Here is a 15,049-nt window from a genome sequence, read left to right as displayed (position 1 = left end):
CAAACCAGACAGATTTAGCCGCGCACCGAATGGGTTAATTGAGTTATGCTAAGGCGACCAAAAAATTTTTATATATATTTTGACTACTTTGGACAAATAATAAATTAACTAAGCGACAAATTTGATGCAGTAATAAAGGCCTAGGAGCGCACTTTCAGAAAATAAGGTCATATAGATCAAAAACACAATAACGATTGAGATATTGTAGAAAAAAACCACACTAATTGATCCTTAATTTTTATAAATTCAGGCCACTGTGCATAAATGCTCAGGATATTTTGGTATCAGGACAAAGGTCGTAACGTGTACTTTCTGGCTATATGGTCGCTATATTCGAAAGCGATCCAGAAAATTGTGTTTTATCCAATTTAATGGAAAAATACTAACTTGGATGGATGAATATAAGGAAAAATGCCCCACTGTGCAATCCTGCCCAGGATATTTTGGTATCGAGAGAAAGGGCGTGACGTGTACTTTATGGCTAAAAGGTTTTTATATTTTAAATCAATCCAGAAAATTGTGTTTTATCCAAGTTAATAGGAAATTACGAACTATGATAGAAATATAAAGAAAACTGGCCCACTGTGCAATCCTGCCCAGGATATTTTGGTATCATGAGAAAGGGCGTGACGTGTACATTATGGCTAAAAGGTTTTTATATTCAATACCAATCAAGAAATTTGTGTTTTGTCCAATTTTATGCAAAAATTCAAACTACGTCCGAAATATAAAGAAAAATGTCCCACTGTGCAAAAATGCCCAGTATATTTTGGTATCAGGAGAAAGGTCGTAATGTGTACTTTCTGGCTATATGGTCGCTATCCTGGTCCTGGTCGCCTTAGCATAACTCAATTAACCCATTCGGTGCGCGGCTAAATCTGTCTGGTTTGTGTCTTAGCTATTTACAATTTACAATTTATCTTCACGCACATTACCACTTAAGCATCAACAATTGTAAGGGTGTGGGGTGTCGAAACGATCGATGGCCGTGGACTCAAAATAAATAGACAACAAATAAATATTATCGGGAAAATGTCCTAAAGACAGTATTGAAGCCCTGACAAACATTTGTCCATGGACACTTAGACATTCCAACAGGACTCACCTCCATCGCACTCAACACATGTAAACCAAAAAAAAAAGGAGGTTCTTCGCTTCATTTATAGCACATAATGGTCACCAAAATCTCCACATCTCAGATCAGGTTTGGAGAGTAAAGTTGGCAATAAAAAATACTAAAGTGTTGATCGTATCCAGACAGTGAGTGCGCCGAGATAAAATATCACAGAGCCACTTTCGTGCAGCGTGTGATGTTTATTTTGCACGGCTGCTATATGGGCCAAAAATAATTTTTATTTAAATTTTATTCTTATAGAAAAATTTTTCAAAAATTTATATTATAAAAATGTTGTCAAAATTTTTCTTTCTACCATTCTACCAAACAGTAAAAATCTAAAATTTTTGGTAGAATTCTACCAACTGTGTCAACATTGTTATCTTGTCCTTTTGAAGGCATATTTTGTGCAAAATATAGCCAATTTGAACAATTCTAAACAAATCCTAAAATGTAAAATTATTTTAGAATATTTTACTTTTGAACAATAAACAAGTATATACGGCCAGGCCGAATGTTGTGTACCCTCCATAGAGTTTCTCCATGCGTAGAAACTTCTACTAAAGACTATCATCCACAATCGAATTACTTGGGTTGTGGTCATACTTACCGATGGTAAGGTATTTTAAAACTTGTTAACATCGTCTTCTAAATTGCAAGTTAGTCCAGACGTGTTAATATTGGACACAAAAGGTATATATAAGTAAGTCCATAAATAATTACTAACCGATATGGACTTTTGCGCGGTAATTAGAGAGCCAGAATTGAAATACGGGGGTAGATTTATATGGGAGCTATATACAATTATGAACCGATATGGACCAATTTTTGTGTGATTGGGCATCGATTTATCTGATGGCTATATATCGGATGAAATTTGCTGCTCCAAGACGCTTCAAAACCAAATCAGGGGATCGGTTTATATGGGGGCTACATATGATTATGGACCGATATGTACCAATTTTGGCATGGTTGTTAAAGACCACATACTAACACCACGTACAAAATTTCAACCGGATCGGATAAAATTTGCTCCTTCAAGAGGCTCCGGAGGTCAAATCTAAGGATCAGTTTATATGGGGGCTATATATAATTATGGACCGATATGGCCAATTTTTTTCTTGGTTATTACAGACCCTATATTACTAACACCACGTACCACAAATTTCAACCGGATCGGATAAAGTTTGGTTCTCTTAGAGGTTCCGCAAGCCAAATCTGGGGATCGGTTTATATGGGGGCTATATATAATTATGGACCGATTTCGACCAATTTTTGCATGGTTGTTTGAGACCGTATACTAACACCATTCTAAGACGATCTAAGATGTCCGTCTGTAATAGGTTGGCTGATAAATCCTCGGTCTAACAAAGAAAAACACATTTTTTTGTCAAAATTCGTTTTTATTATTCAACATAGTTCCCTTCAAGAGCGATACAACGACTATAACGACCTTCCAATTTTTTGATACCATTTTGGTAGTACTCCTTCCGTTTTGCCTCAAAATAGGCCTCAGTTTCGGCGATCACCTCTTCATTGCAGCCACATTTTTTCCCTACGAGCATCCTTTTGAAGTCTGAGAACAAGAAAAAGTCGCTGGGGGCCAGATCTGGAGAATACGGTGGGTGGGGAAGCAATTCGAAGCCCAATTCATTAATTTTTGCCATCGTTCTGACTTGAGGCACGGTGCGTTGTCTTGGTGAAATAACACTTTTTTCTTCTTCATATGGGGCCGTTTTGCCGCGATTTCGACCTTCAAACGCTCCAATAACGCCATATAATAGTAACTGTTGATGGTTTTTCCCTTCTCAAGATAATCGATAGAAATTATTCCATGCGCATCCCAAAAAACAGAGGCCATTACTTTGCCAGCGGACTTTTGAGTCTTACCACGCTTCGGAGACGGTTCACCAGTCGCTGTCCACTCAGCCGACTGTCGATTGGACTCAGGAGTCTAGTGATGGAGCCATGTTTCATCCATTGTCACATATCGACGGAAAAACTCGGGTGTATTACGAGTTAACAGCTGCAAACACCGCTCAGAATCATCAACACGTTGTTGTTTTTGCTCAAATGTGAGCTCGCGCGGCACCCATTTTGCACAGAGCTTCCGCATATCCAAATATTGATGAATGATATGACCAACACGTTCCTTTAATATCTTTAAGGCCTCTGCTATCTCGATCAACTTCATTTTACGGTCATTCAAAATCATTTTGTGGATTTTTTTATGTTTTCGTCGGTAACCACCTCTTTCGGGCGTCCACTGCGTTCACCGTCCTCCGTGCTCATTTCACCACGCTTGAATTTTGCATACTAATCATTTATTGTTGATTTCTTTGGGGCAGAGTCCGGATACTCATTATCAAGCCAAGTTTTTGCTTCCACCGTATTTTTTCCCTTCAAAAAACAGTAGTTTATCAAAACACGAAATTCCTTTTTGTCCATTTTTTTTACAACAACAAATTTGCTTCACAAAAGACACTCTATCTCACACACTAATTGACTTACAGACGTAAGTTCGGCCAGGTCGAAGCTTATGTACCCTCCACCATGGATTGCGTAGAAACTTCTACTGAAGGCTGTCATCCACAATCGAATTACTTGGGTTGTGGTAACACTTGCCGATGGCAAGGTATCATAAATCTTCCTAACACCGTAATATATACCACATAGTCCATACGTGGTATATATTAAACTAAAAAAGGCCGATTAAATACGTATATAATTAAGTTTAAAGTTTCTATACAAATAAAATTTTGGTTATAAGCGGCCTTATACTAACACCACGTTGCAAATTTCAACCGGATCGGCTTATATGGGGGCTAAATATATTAATTGGACCGATATGGACCACTTTTGGCATGGTTGTTAGAGACAATATACTAACACCACGTACCAAATTTCAATCGGATCGGATGACTTTTGCTCCTCTAAGAAGCTCCGTAAGCCAAATCGGGGGATCGGCTTATATGGGGGCTATATGTAATTATGGACCGATGTGGACCAATTTTTGCATGGTTGTTAGAGACCATATACTAACACCATGTACCAAATTTCAGCCGGATCGGATGAATTTTGCTCCTCCAAGAGGCTCCGGAGGTCAAATCTGGAGAACGTTTTATATTGGGGCTATATATAATTATGGACCGATATGGACCAATTTTTGCACGGTTGCTAGAGACTATATACTAGTACCATGTACCAAATTTCAGCAGGATCGGATGCAATTTGCTTCTCTTTGAGGCTTCGCAAGCCAAATCTGGAGATCGGTTTATATGGGGGCTATATATAATTATGGACCGATGTGGACCAATTTTTGCATGATTGTTAGAGACCATATACCAACACCATGTACCAAATTTCTGCCGGATCGGATGAAATATGCTCCTCTTAGAGGCTCCACAAGCCAAATCTGGGGATCGGTTTATATGGGGGCTATATATAATTAAGGACCGATATGGACAAATTTTTGCATGGTTGTTAGAGACCATATACCAACACCATGTACCAAATTTCAGCCGGATCGGATGAAATATGCTCCTCTTAGAGGCTCCACAAGCCAAATCTGGGGATCGGTTTATATGGGGGCTATATATAATTAAGGACCGATATGGACAAATTTTTGCATGGTTGTTAGAGACCATATACCAACACCATGTACCAAATTTCAGCCGAATCGGATGAAATATGCTTCTCTTAGATGCTCCACAAGCCAAATCTGGGGATCGGTTTATATGGGGGCTATATATAATTATAGACCGATGTGGACCCATTATTGCATGGTTGTTAGAGACCATATACCAACACCATGTACCAAATTTCAGCCGGATCGGATGAAATATGCTTCTGTTAGAGGCTCCACAAGCCAAATCTGAGGGTCCCTTTATATGGGGGCTATACGTAAAAGTGGACCGATATGGCCCATTTTCAATACCATCTGACCTACATCGATAACAACTACTTGTGCCAAGTTTCAAGTCGATAGCTTGTTTCGTTCGGAAGTTAGCGTGATTTCAACAGACGGACGGACGGACGGACATGCTTAGATCGACTCAGAATTTCACCACGACCCAGAATATATATACTTTATGGGGTCTTAGAGCAATATTTCGATGTGTTACAAACGGAATGACAAAGATAATATACCCCCATCCTATGATGGAGGGTATAATAATATGCATTTAATACTAGCGACGCCATCTATGTCTCAGACCGGGGACTTATCAGCCAACCTGTTATGTCGGTTGTAATCACGCCTTTTATAATGTAGTTATCATTTTGAAATTAGATATCACGCTGGTCACGTTTGAAGAGGGGCTATATCGGCCCAATATAATGATGTGTATGGGTCATTGTTTTGGTATATACCCCATGCAAACCGATCTTCCGATTTGACTTCTTGAAATTCTACACACCGCAAAAATAAGGTTGTACGTCTCACTGTCTGACTGTTTTAATCACGCTACAGTGACCATTCCTAAAATTTGCACAATTTTTTTGACGGCAACCAGGTCAAGTTCAAATATACGTTATATCGGTCCAAGTTTGGATATAGCCCCCATATAAATTGATATCCCTATTTAATTTCTGAATATCCATACACTGCATTTTTAATTGAATTCCCCTGATTTCGGAAATTTAGAGGAATATTAAGTCCATAAATTGGTGTGCCGAAATTGGTATAGCAACACACCGGTCCTCCCGATTTTTGTTAGAGTGTATTCACCCTTTAGATCGATCTCCTGAGTTGAAATTTTGATATTCTAGAGGACAATTTTTATCCCATTTCACAATAAAAATCTCTGAAATCGAAAAAAAATTGTGAAACGATCTATGGATGTCCGTCCAGGTATAATCACGCTACAGCTTTTAATAATGGAGCTACCATTCTGAAAATTTAAATTCCTGAAATTCCAATTTAAATTCCTGCAACCTAGACATCAAATTTTCATTGGATTTGCCTAACTTTCAATGGATTAGCAACACACCGCTCAGATTTAACTTTTTGAGGATATAAGTTTGAAGTTAAGTGCGCCTTATTATCCAAATTGGTCGAAAGTAGAAGTAAAATTTTCCGATTTTAATTCGAGTAAAAAATTACAAGATTTAGGTTTCGATCATATGGTGTGTTTTCATTGGATTTTAAACAAAATGATCTTTTACATTCAGAATATGACTCAGTCTCTAAATATAACAACTTAAAATTCTAACTTCAGGAACCACAACATTGTAACCTATCTTTTATTAGCTAATCTTCAAATTGTCTTCATCTCTGTTGATCAAAAAGACTCACACAAAAAAATAACTGCAAATAAATATTAACAACTTTATTTGTATGTAAAATCTGCTGATGCTCAACAAATTTGTCTATTGAATATGAGGCATTTGTTGTTGAAATGTGTTTGTAGATACTTGACAGAGGAAATAATAGAAATATTCTGAATTTTCAACAAATTGTTTTGTTGCGAAATTAGCTGACTACTATCGATATGAAAACAAAAATACAAGACTGGTTACGCGCCCATCGCTGAGAATATGTACGAAAGCTAAAAGAAGTATGCGAAGAATACCGTTAGAACAAAATGAGTATGAGCACATGCACGTGTATGATAGCAAGCAAAGAGCTCACTCATCAGAGAATACAGAAAAGCATGTATAAATTTCTGCAAAAAACTTATATTTTTCAATTTGGTAGTTTCTTAAATGTGTTTGTTGTATGAGATAATTAATAAAACCATATTAATATCGGGATTAGAGTTATTACAATTCTAATTAACTAGAATATATAGCACTGGGCAAATAGTTGTCAAAATGCTTGCTAGACCCTGGACTACTCAAATTTAAAATCGTCATACATTTACAAAACTATATATAGTATATAGAGTATAGGATTTTCAACACAAAAATGTTACATGTTCCCAGTCCAAAAATAACATTTTGGTCATATTCCTTCTCTGTGTGTACTTAACAAAATATCTCCAAAATATTTCCGGCATATTTGCAATTTTGCTGCAATTCATAGCATAATTCTATCAATTTTAATTTCAATTTAATTTTTTGTCAATACACCAATAAATTTGTTGTAGGTCATTGATAGACTTCAACAAACCACATACAAATTTTTTCGTTCAAATTAAAAAATATTTGTTGAGGATTGAACGTAATGTTCAAAACAAATATTTTGTACTGTTGGATGCTCAACAAATTACGTACAAATTATGTTATTGAGAACACAAATTATTTGTTGCCTTCTGATGGTAACGATTGGTAACAACTTTTTTGTAATAATGGTTATTAAATGTACAAATTAGTTTGTTGCAGGAAAATTAACAAATTTTGTTATTGGTTTTCCAACAAAAGTTATTGGTTCTCAAACTTATTTTTATCTGTGCTTTTTACCAAAATTATGTTGTTGTATTCTCAGAAATTGATATTAATAATATTAAAATAAAACGCAAAGGTAATTTTAGTCTGCGTGTATATTCCTGTAGCATTGAAAATATCACTCCTTCCTAAGTGGCAAACCCCCCTACATATAAATCACATCGCATAGCTCTAGTCATTCGTTATTGAAGAAGCAATTTCGTAACGCTCCATAATTTCTGTAAATAGAATTGAAATGTAAAATATTGCCTCCTACTTACCATAGACATTGAGACGTGCCGAATGTTCCACACTTCCCATGGTATTCGTTGCTATACACTTGTAAAGTCCACCATCATCCGGTCGTACATGGGAGATATTCAAATGACTGATCACATCGCCAGACATATCGACAAATTGCCCAATTGCAAAGCGATGATGCAAAGAAACATCCATAATGGGCTGTGAATCCAATAGCCAAGAGAACTGTAGTGGTGGTGTGGTTGTGAAGGGAGGAAGAGGAGAAAAAGTAGATATTGATGAGAAAAATATGAGCTGATATGAAATCCATATGATAGGGGTAGGAAGTAGTGCAAGCATAAATTAATAGGCACTTGCAAACAGGCTCTCCGAGTTCTTAATAAACAAAATAAAAACTGAAAAATATTCTTTTTTTTTTAATATTTCACTTGAAATTGAGTCTATTTTGGATATTGATGAATTTCTTTGGTATGCATGCTTGTTTGAATAATTGTGAGAAAAATATGTTATTGCCTTCTGCTTTTATATTTTATGTACTTCAATGAATTTCAATATAAAATAGGTAATGAAAGGATAAGGGTCGAAGGCCTGCTAGTGACACGGCATTGGTCCGGTATCGATTGTATATCGATTTTTGTTTTGTCAAATCAAAGAAGAAATCGACATTTTGTAATCTTCAAATTTAACTAAACGTATTAATTAAAAAATTAATTGAAAATCAATTATTGTTTAATTGATTATTGATCCAATTGAATTTATTAAAATTAATTGATACTATGAATTTTTGTGACTGTTTTTTGTTTCAATTAAAAAATTTGTTGAATCAATTAAATGTTTAATTGAATATTTTTTAAAACTCAATTAAAATTTTAATTGGAAAAATTTTCGTGAAATTTTTTTCTGTGCAATACCGGCTGAGAGTGATGTACTATGAGCTAAGCTTGAGTGAGTAATATTTTATCACGTCACACACTATCATGACAGAAAAATCCTACCCAAGAAACGCTCATACAATATTTTTGGTAGGACTCACGCTCAAACACGCACTAAGAACTTTTATAGACTCACACGCACGTCCAGAGAGTCACGAAGGCGTTATTATGTTCGTAGGAGAAAGATTATTTTCGTGACTCATGCTCATGCACGATATTTGGTTGATTATTCACGTTCACGCACACTCACGCAGTTGGCATCAGCATGACGCACTCGTGAGTCATGAACATTTTATTGAGTTACAACAATTTCGTGTCACGTGTACCCCTCTTTTATGATCTGCTACAGCTGGGTGAAACTATCACAGGAGCTTTGTATCGAACTCAATTGTTTAGTCTGAGCCAAATATTGCGTCATAAACGGACATAATATTTGAAAAGAATGACATATCCTCCATTGGAAAGTCCAAGATGTTTTTGCAGCACAATAACGCATATTGATAAATCCGTAAAAACTTATATGGAAACACTCGAATGGAATGTCCTACCCCAGCTGCCATATTGATCATTCTGATTACCACCTGACCCAATCGATAATGTATGACCTGGCTGATCAGCCTTTTCATTTTTATGTGGAAGCCAAATATTGGGTCGATTCGGTAAATCAATGAAATTATGAAAATTAAAAAAAAAAAACTTGTTTGGAAGGTTTTGATAGGTTAGATTAGGTATAGTGGCAGCTCGATATTTCAGGCTAACCTAAACTATTCAGTACATTGTGATACGACAAGAGACGAACTTCTGTCTTATCAATGAGTGCGGTCCGACTGCATGCTTAGTTCAATGACAAGGGATCTCCACCATTTATAGTCGAGTCCGAATAGCATTTCACTCTGCGGTGAAGCCACATAGAGAAACTTTGGAACACTCAGAAATGTCAGCATTACTGAGAGGGGATAATTCACTGGTTAAAAAGTTTTTGGTATTTGGTCTAAACTGAGATTAAGCCCATGACCGTTTGTATGCAAGGCGGGTATGCTAATCATTGCACCAAAATTGTTCAGTTCACGTAGATCTCTCGGTAATGGAGTAAAGAGACCTCTGAAAATTATACATCAGCATCGGCAAATGGGAAAAAGTGGTCAATTAAAATTGGTACATACATGGTTTAATAAAGTAAATATGACCAGATTTTTAGTTAAAGGGTGATACGGTCAAAATTTGGTCAATATAAACTTGACGTATTTCTTTCAATTTTGCATTTAAAAACCCTGAACACCCCTCATTTTGAAGGTGTGTGTGTAGAATGTTTCTCCACAAAACGAGCCGGATTATCGACTTACAAGAAGGTAGTGACTCCACATCGCGATGATAAACAAAATACGACGGCCAAAGCGCGATCCCGGAGGCTGTACACGACGATGCTGACGAAGTTTGACTGCGTGGTAATGGACGACGAAACCTACGTCAAAGCCGACTACAAGCAGCTTCCGGGACAGGAGTTTTATACGGCAAAAAGAAGGGGAAAGGTAGCAGATATTTTCAAGCACATAAAACTGTCAAAGTTCGCAAAGAAATATCTGGTTTGGCAAGCCATCTGTACCTGTGGCTTGAAAAACAGCATTTTCATAGCTTCCGGGACTGTCAACCAAGAAATTTACGTGAAAGAGTGTTTGAATAAACGTCTGCTGCCTTTCCTGAAGAAACACGGTTGTTCCGTACTGTTTTGACCGGATTTGACATCTTGCCATTACGGTAAAAAGGCCATGGAGTGGTACGCCGCCAACAACGTGCAGGTGGTTCCCAAGGACAAGAACCCTCCCAACACGCCAGAGCTCCGCCCAATTGAGAAATACTGGGCTATTGTCAAGCGGAACCTAAAGAAGACCACAAAAACTGCTAAGGACGAGCAGCAGTTCAAGGCAAACTGGCTTTCTGCGGCGAAGAAAGTGGACAAGGTGGCTGTACAAAATCTGATGGCAGGTATCAAGCGTGAGGCCCGGCAATTCGGATTTGGAAAAGCGAAAGCCTAACTGAATATTTTTCCTGAATTTTATACTAAATGAACTTGAAAAAGAAATTTAATTTGATTTTTTAAATAAACGATTTCACCGATTTACACGCGTTTTCCCTTGACCAAATTTTGACCGTATCACCCTTTATTATCCATACTTTTCTCCTTTCCAAATCATCGGCATGAGCTTTTGCAAAAGTCTTCAAACCCCCTTTGCGGACTTTTTGAAAATTTGACTTCAGTTCTCCGATTTCCCCGAAATTTTCTGCAATACTTAGAGTTGATCTCTAGACAAAAGATTCCCTTTTTAAGTCTCCTTACACAACTCTTTTTTAAATCATAATTAAAACAAGTAAATAGTTGCCGATGGCAAGGAATCTTAACACTTTATAAAATAGTAGATTTTGCATTTGCTTTTTTATACCCTCCACCATAGGAAGGGGGGTATATTAACTTTGTCATTCCGTTTGTAACACATCGAAATATTGTTCTAAGACCCCATAAAGTATATGTATTCTGGGTCGTGGTGAAATTCTGAGTCGATCTGAGTATGTCCCTCCGTCCGTCCGTCTGTTGAAATCACGCTAACTTCCGAACGAAACAAGCTATCGACTTTAAACTTGGCACAAGTAGTTGTTATTGATGTAGGTCGGATGGTATTGCAAATGGGCCATATCAGTCCACTTTTACGTATAGCCCCCATATAAACGGACCCCCAAATTTGGCTCTAATAACCATGCAAAAATTGGTCCACATCGGTCCATAATTATATATAGCCCCCTTATAAACCGATCCCCCGATTTGGCTTGCAGAGCCTCTAAGAGAAACAAATTTCATCCGATCCGGTGAAAATTGGTATATGATGTTAGTATATGGTATATATTAGAGGTCTGCACAATTCCATTTGTAAATGCAGAGTACACGTGTACTTGCTACATGAGTACATCTATTTGAGAGAGTCGCAAAACAATTGGTACACATTTTAATGAACATCAAAAGCCACGAGTAACTTCTTGTTGCTACTCTGATGTCTTCACTACCAACAAACACATATTCCTCTTTCTCTCTTATTGAAGTGTACTCAGATTGATCACGTCGAGTATGTTGCGAGAACAAAACTTCATAGAGTACCCCATGTACCACGTGAAGTTTCAGAAATACAAGAAAACAGTTACTCTCCATAATATATGTTTTCGGATTGATATAAAGAACGGAAAACGTTAAGGTAAGTGTGTGACATACATATAAAGGGTGATTCTTTTGAGGTTAGGATTTTCATGCAGTAGTATTTGACAGATCACGTGGGATTTCAGACATGGTGTCAAAGAGAAAGATGCTCAGTATGCTTTGACATTTCATCATGAATAGACTTACTAACGAGCAACGCTTGCAAATCATTGAATTTTATTACCAAAATCAGTGTTCGGTTCGAAATGTGTTTATCGACAAATTTTGTTCAGCGATGAGGCTCATTTCTGGTTGAATGGCTACGTAAATAAGCAAAATTGCCGCATTTGGAGTGAAGAGCAACCAGAAGCCGTTCAAGAACTGCCCATGCATCCCGAAAAAATGCACTGTTTGGTGTGGTTTGTACGCTGGTGGAATCATTGGACCGTATTTTTTCAAAGATGCTGTTGGACGCAACGTTACGGTGAATGGCGATCGCTATCGTTCGATGCTAACAAACTTTTTGTTGCCAAAAATGGAAGAACTGAACTTGGTTGACATGTGGTTTCAACAAAATGGCGCTACATGCCACACAGCTCGCGATTCTATGGCCATTTTGAGGGAAAACTTCCGAGAACAATTCATCTCAAGAAATGGACCGGTAAGTTGGCCACCAAGATCATGCGATTTGACGCCTTTAGACTATTTTTTGTGGGGCTACGTCAAGTCTAAAGTCTACAGAAATAAGCCAGCAACTATTCCAGCTTTGGAAGACAACATTTCCGAAGAAATTCGGGCTATTCCGGCCGAAATGCTCGAAAAAGTTGCCCAAAATTGGACTTTCCGAATGGACCACCTAAGACGCAGCCGCGGTCAACATTTAAATGAAATTATCTTCAAAAAGTAAATGTCATGGACCAATCTAACGTTTCAAATAAAGAACCGATGAGATTTTGCAAATTTTATGCGTTTTTTTTTAAAAAAAGTTATCAAGCTCTTAACAAATCACCCTTTATATATGAAATATGTGACATACATACATATCTATGATTAATAATAATGGAAAGTTTTGCTTCGCACATAGCTAAGCAATACTTGTGGTACCACGTGAAGTGAAGAGAATCCATGTTGTACTTTTTCTCAAGTACTTACATTTTTATTGTTCCTTTTTTTCGGAACACATATTGTTTCGGATAAGTACTTGGTGGTATTTGACAAGCAAGCGTTCTCTTCACTTCACTACTTGCGCTCTGAGAGAAAGACAGTGTATGTACTATATTCGACAGCGAATTGCATACATGTAGTGAAAAGTTATTCGATGCAGACCTCTAGTATATATGACCATATATGACCATGCAAAAATTGGTCCATATCGGTCCATAATTATATATAGCCCCGATATAAACCGATCACCAGATTTGACCTCCGGAGCCTCTTGGAAGACCAAAATTCATCTTATTCAGTTGAAATTTGGTACGTGATGTTAATATATGGCCTCCAACACTCATGCACAAATTGGTCGATATCGGTCCATAATTATATATAGGCCCCATATAAACCGATCCCCAGATTTGAGCTCCGGAAGAGCAAAATTCTTCCCATTCGGTTAAAATTTGGTACGTGATGATTTGACCTCCGGTGCCTTTTGGAGAAGCAAAATTCATCCGATCTGATTGATCGGATGATCAACATATAAACCGATCCCCAGATTTGACCTCCTGAAGAGCAAAATTCTTCCCATTCGGTTAAAATTTGGTACGTGATGATTTGACCTCCGGTGCCTTTTGGAGAAGCAAAATTCATCCGATCTGGTTGAAATTTGGTTTAACAACCATGCCAAAAGTGGTCCATAATCATTTATAGCCCCCATATAAACCGATCCCGAGATTTGGTTTTGGAGACTCTTGGAGGAGTAAATTTCATCCGAGTGAGTTGAAATTTGTGGATGACAGTCTTTCGTAGAAGTTTCTACGCCATCCATTGTGGAGGGTACATAAGATTCGGCCTAGCCGAACTTACGGCCGTATATACTTGTTGAAAATTTGACTTCAGTTCTCCGATTTACCCGAAATTTTCTGCAATAGTTAGAGTTGATCTCTAGACAAAAAATTCCCTTTTTTAATGGGGACCTTCTCCTTACACAACTTTTTTTTAAATCATAATGAAGACAAGTTAATAAGGTAAATAGTTGCCGATTGCAAGGAATCTTAACCCTTTTTAAAATAGTAGATTTTGCATTTGTTTTTTTGTTTTTTTTTTTTTCAAAAATTCCCTTTTTTGCAAGTACTTACATTAAAATCAATTCGCACCAACAAAAAAACAAACAAAATATATCCAAAAATGCCCTCCCTGAAAGATTAAATACTCCCTTTTTATAGCCCTTGCTCATAACTTACTTGTGGTGGTGGTGAACCACTGGCTGAACACTTAAGCGATATTAATGGACCCGGTCGCACATTCTGTTCGATGAACGTATAAATCAACTCCGGAACAGTATCTATGAAAAGAAAACAAACAAACGAAAACAAAAAAAAAAAAACGAACGAATGTTAAATCATGGCATACGTGAGCCCATAAGTTATGACATATCCTCCATTGGAAAGTGCAAAGGAATCTTCTTAGTGCTGCAAATCCTCCAGCTCCACATGAAAATACCCATGTTGTCTATTTGTACTTACCACCCAATTTCAATTCGGCCATGGCTTGAGCACTGGATTTTTGATTTTCTACCAAACACTGATAGACACCACGATCTCGTCGGCCTACATTCTGTATCATCAAAGAGTATTTGGCCAGAAAACGTAAACTGCAAAAAATGCAAGAAAAAAACGAAAGAAAGTCAGGAGAAGAAAAAAAAACTGGGTGGAAATAAATGTAAAAGAAATCACTGACATACTTTCACATATGTCTGTATGTCTACATATGTGGCATAGGTAAGGCAATGGATTTTCTGGATAAAAATCTTCAAAGAGATTATTTAAATTAAGAAAGGTTTGTTAAAAGTCTACGCCAGCCAACATAAAGGAAGATGGTGAACTGTGTTTCAGAGATATATCGCATGATTTGTAAGATAATAAAGGTTGTCCAGCAAAAAATTGACATTTTTCCTTCGTAATTACATTTAATAGACATCCAAAAAGGCTCTGTTCTAGAAATGGTTACAAAAAACAAAAAGAATAAATTTTTTTTTTCACA

At 37.1% G+C, this 15,049-nt stretch overlaps 1 protein-coding gene across 1 annotated transcript in view; it reads right to left on the bottom strand.

Moving 5' to 3' along the window:
* The window catches only part of Dscam3 (Down syndrome cell adhesion molecule 3), a 317,456-nt gene that overhangs the window by 163,827 nt on the left and 138,580 nt on the right, over nt 1-15,049 (bottom strand). Inside the window, exons 9-11 of the mRNA XM_075299301.1 lie at nt 14,533-14,660; nt 14,251-14,351; nt 7,762-7,966 (exon numbers count right to left, since the gene is read on the bottom strand). Of these exons, the coding sequence (XP_075155416.1) occupies nt 7,762-7,966; nt 14,251-14,351; nt 14,533-14,660 (434 nt within the window). The remainder of the gene's footprint in view (nt 1-7,761; nt 7,967-14,250; nt 14,352-14,532; nt 14,661-15,049) is intronic.

This window comes from Haematobia irritans, chromosome 1 (assembly GCF_050003625.1).
Source record: "Haematobia irritans isolate KBUSLIRL chromosome 1, ASM5000362v1, whole genome shotgun sequence".
Lineage (NCBI taxonomy): Eukaryota > Metazoa > Arthropoda > Insecta > Diptera > Muscidae > Haematobia > Haematobia irritans.
This window is presented reverse-complemented; position numbering and strand designations above follow the sequence as displayed.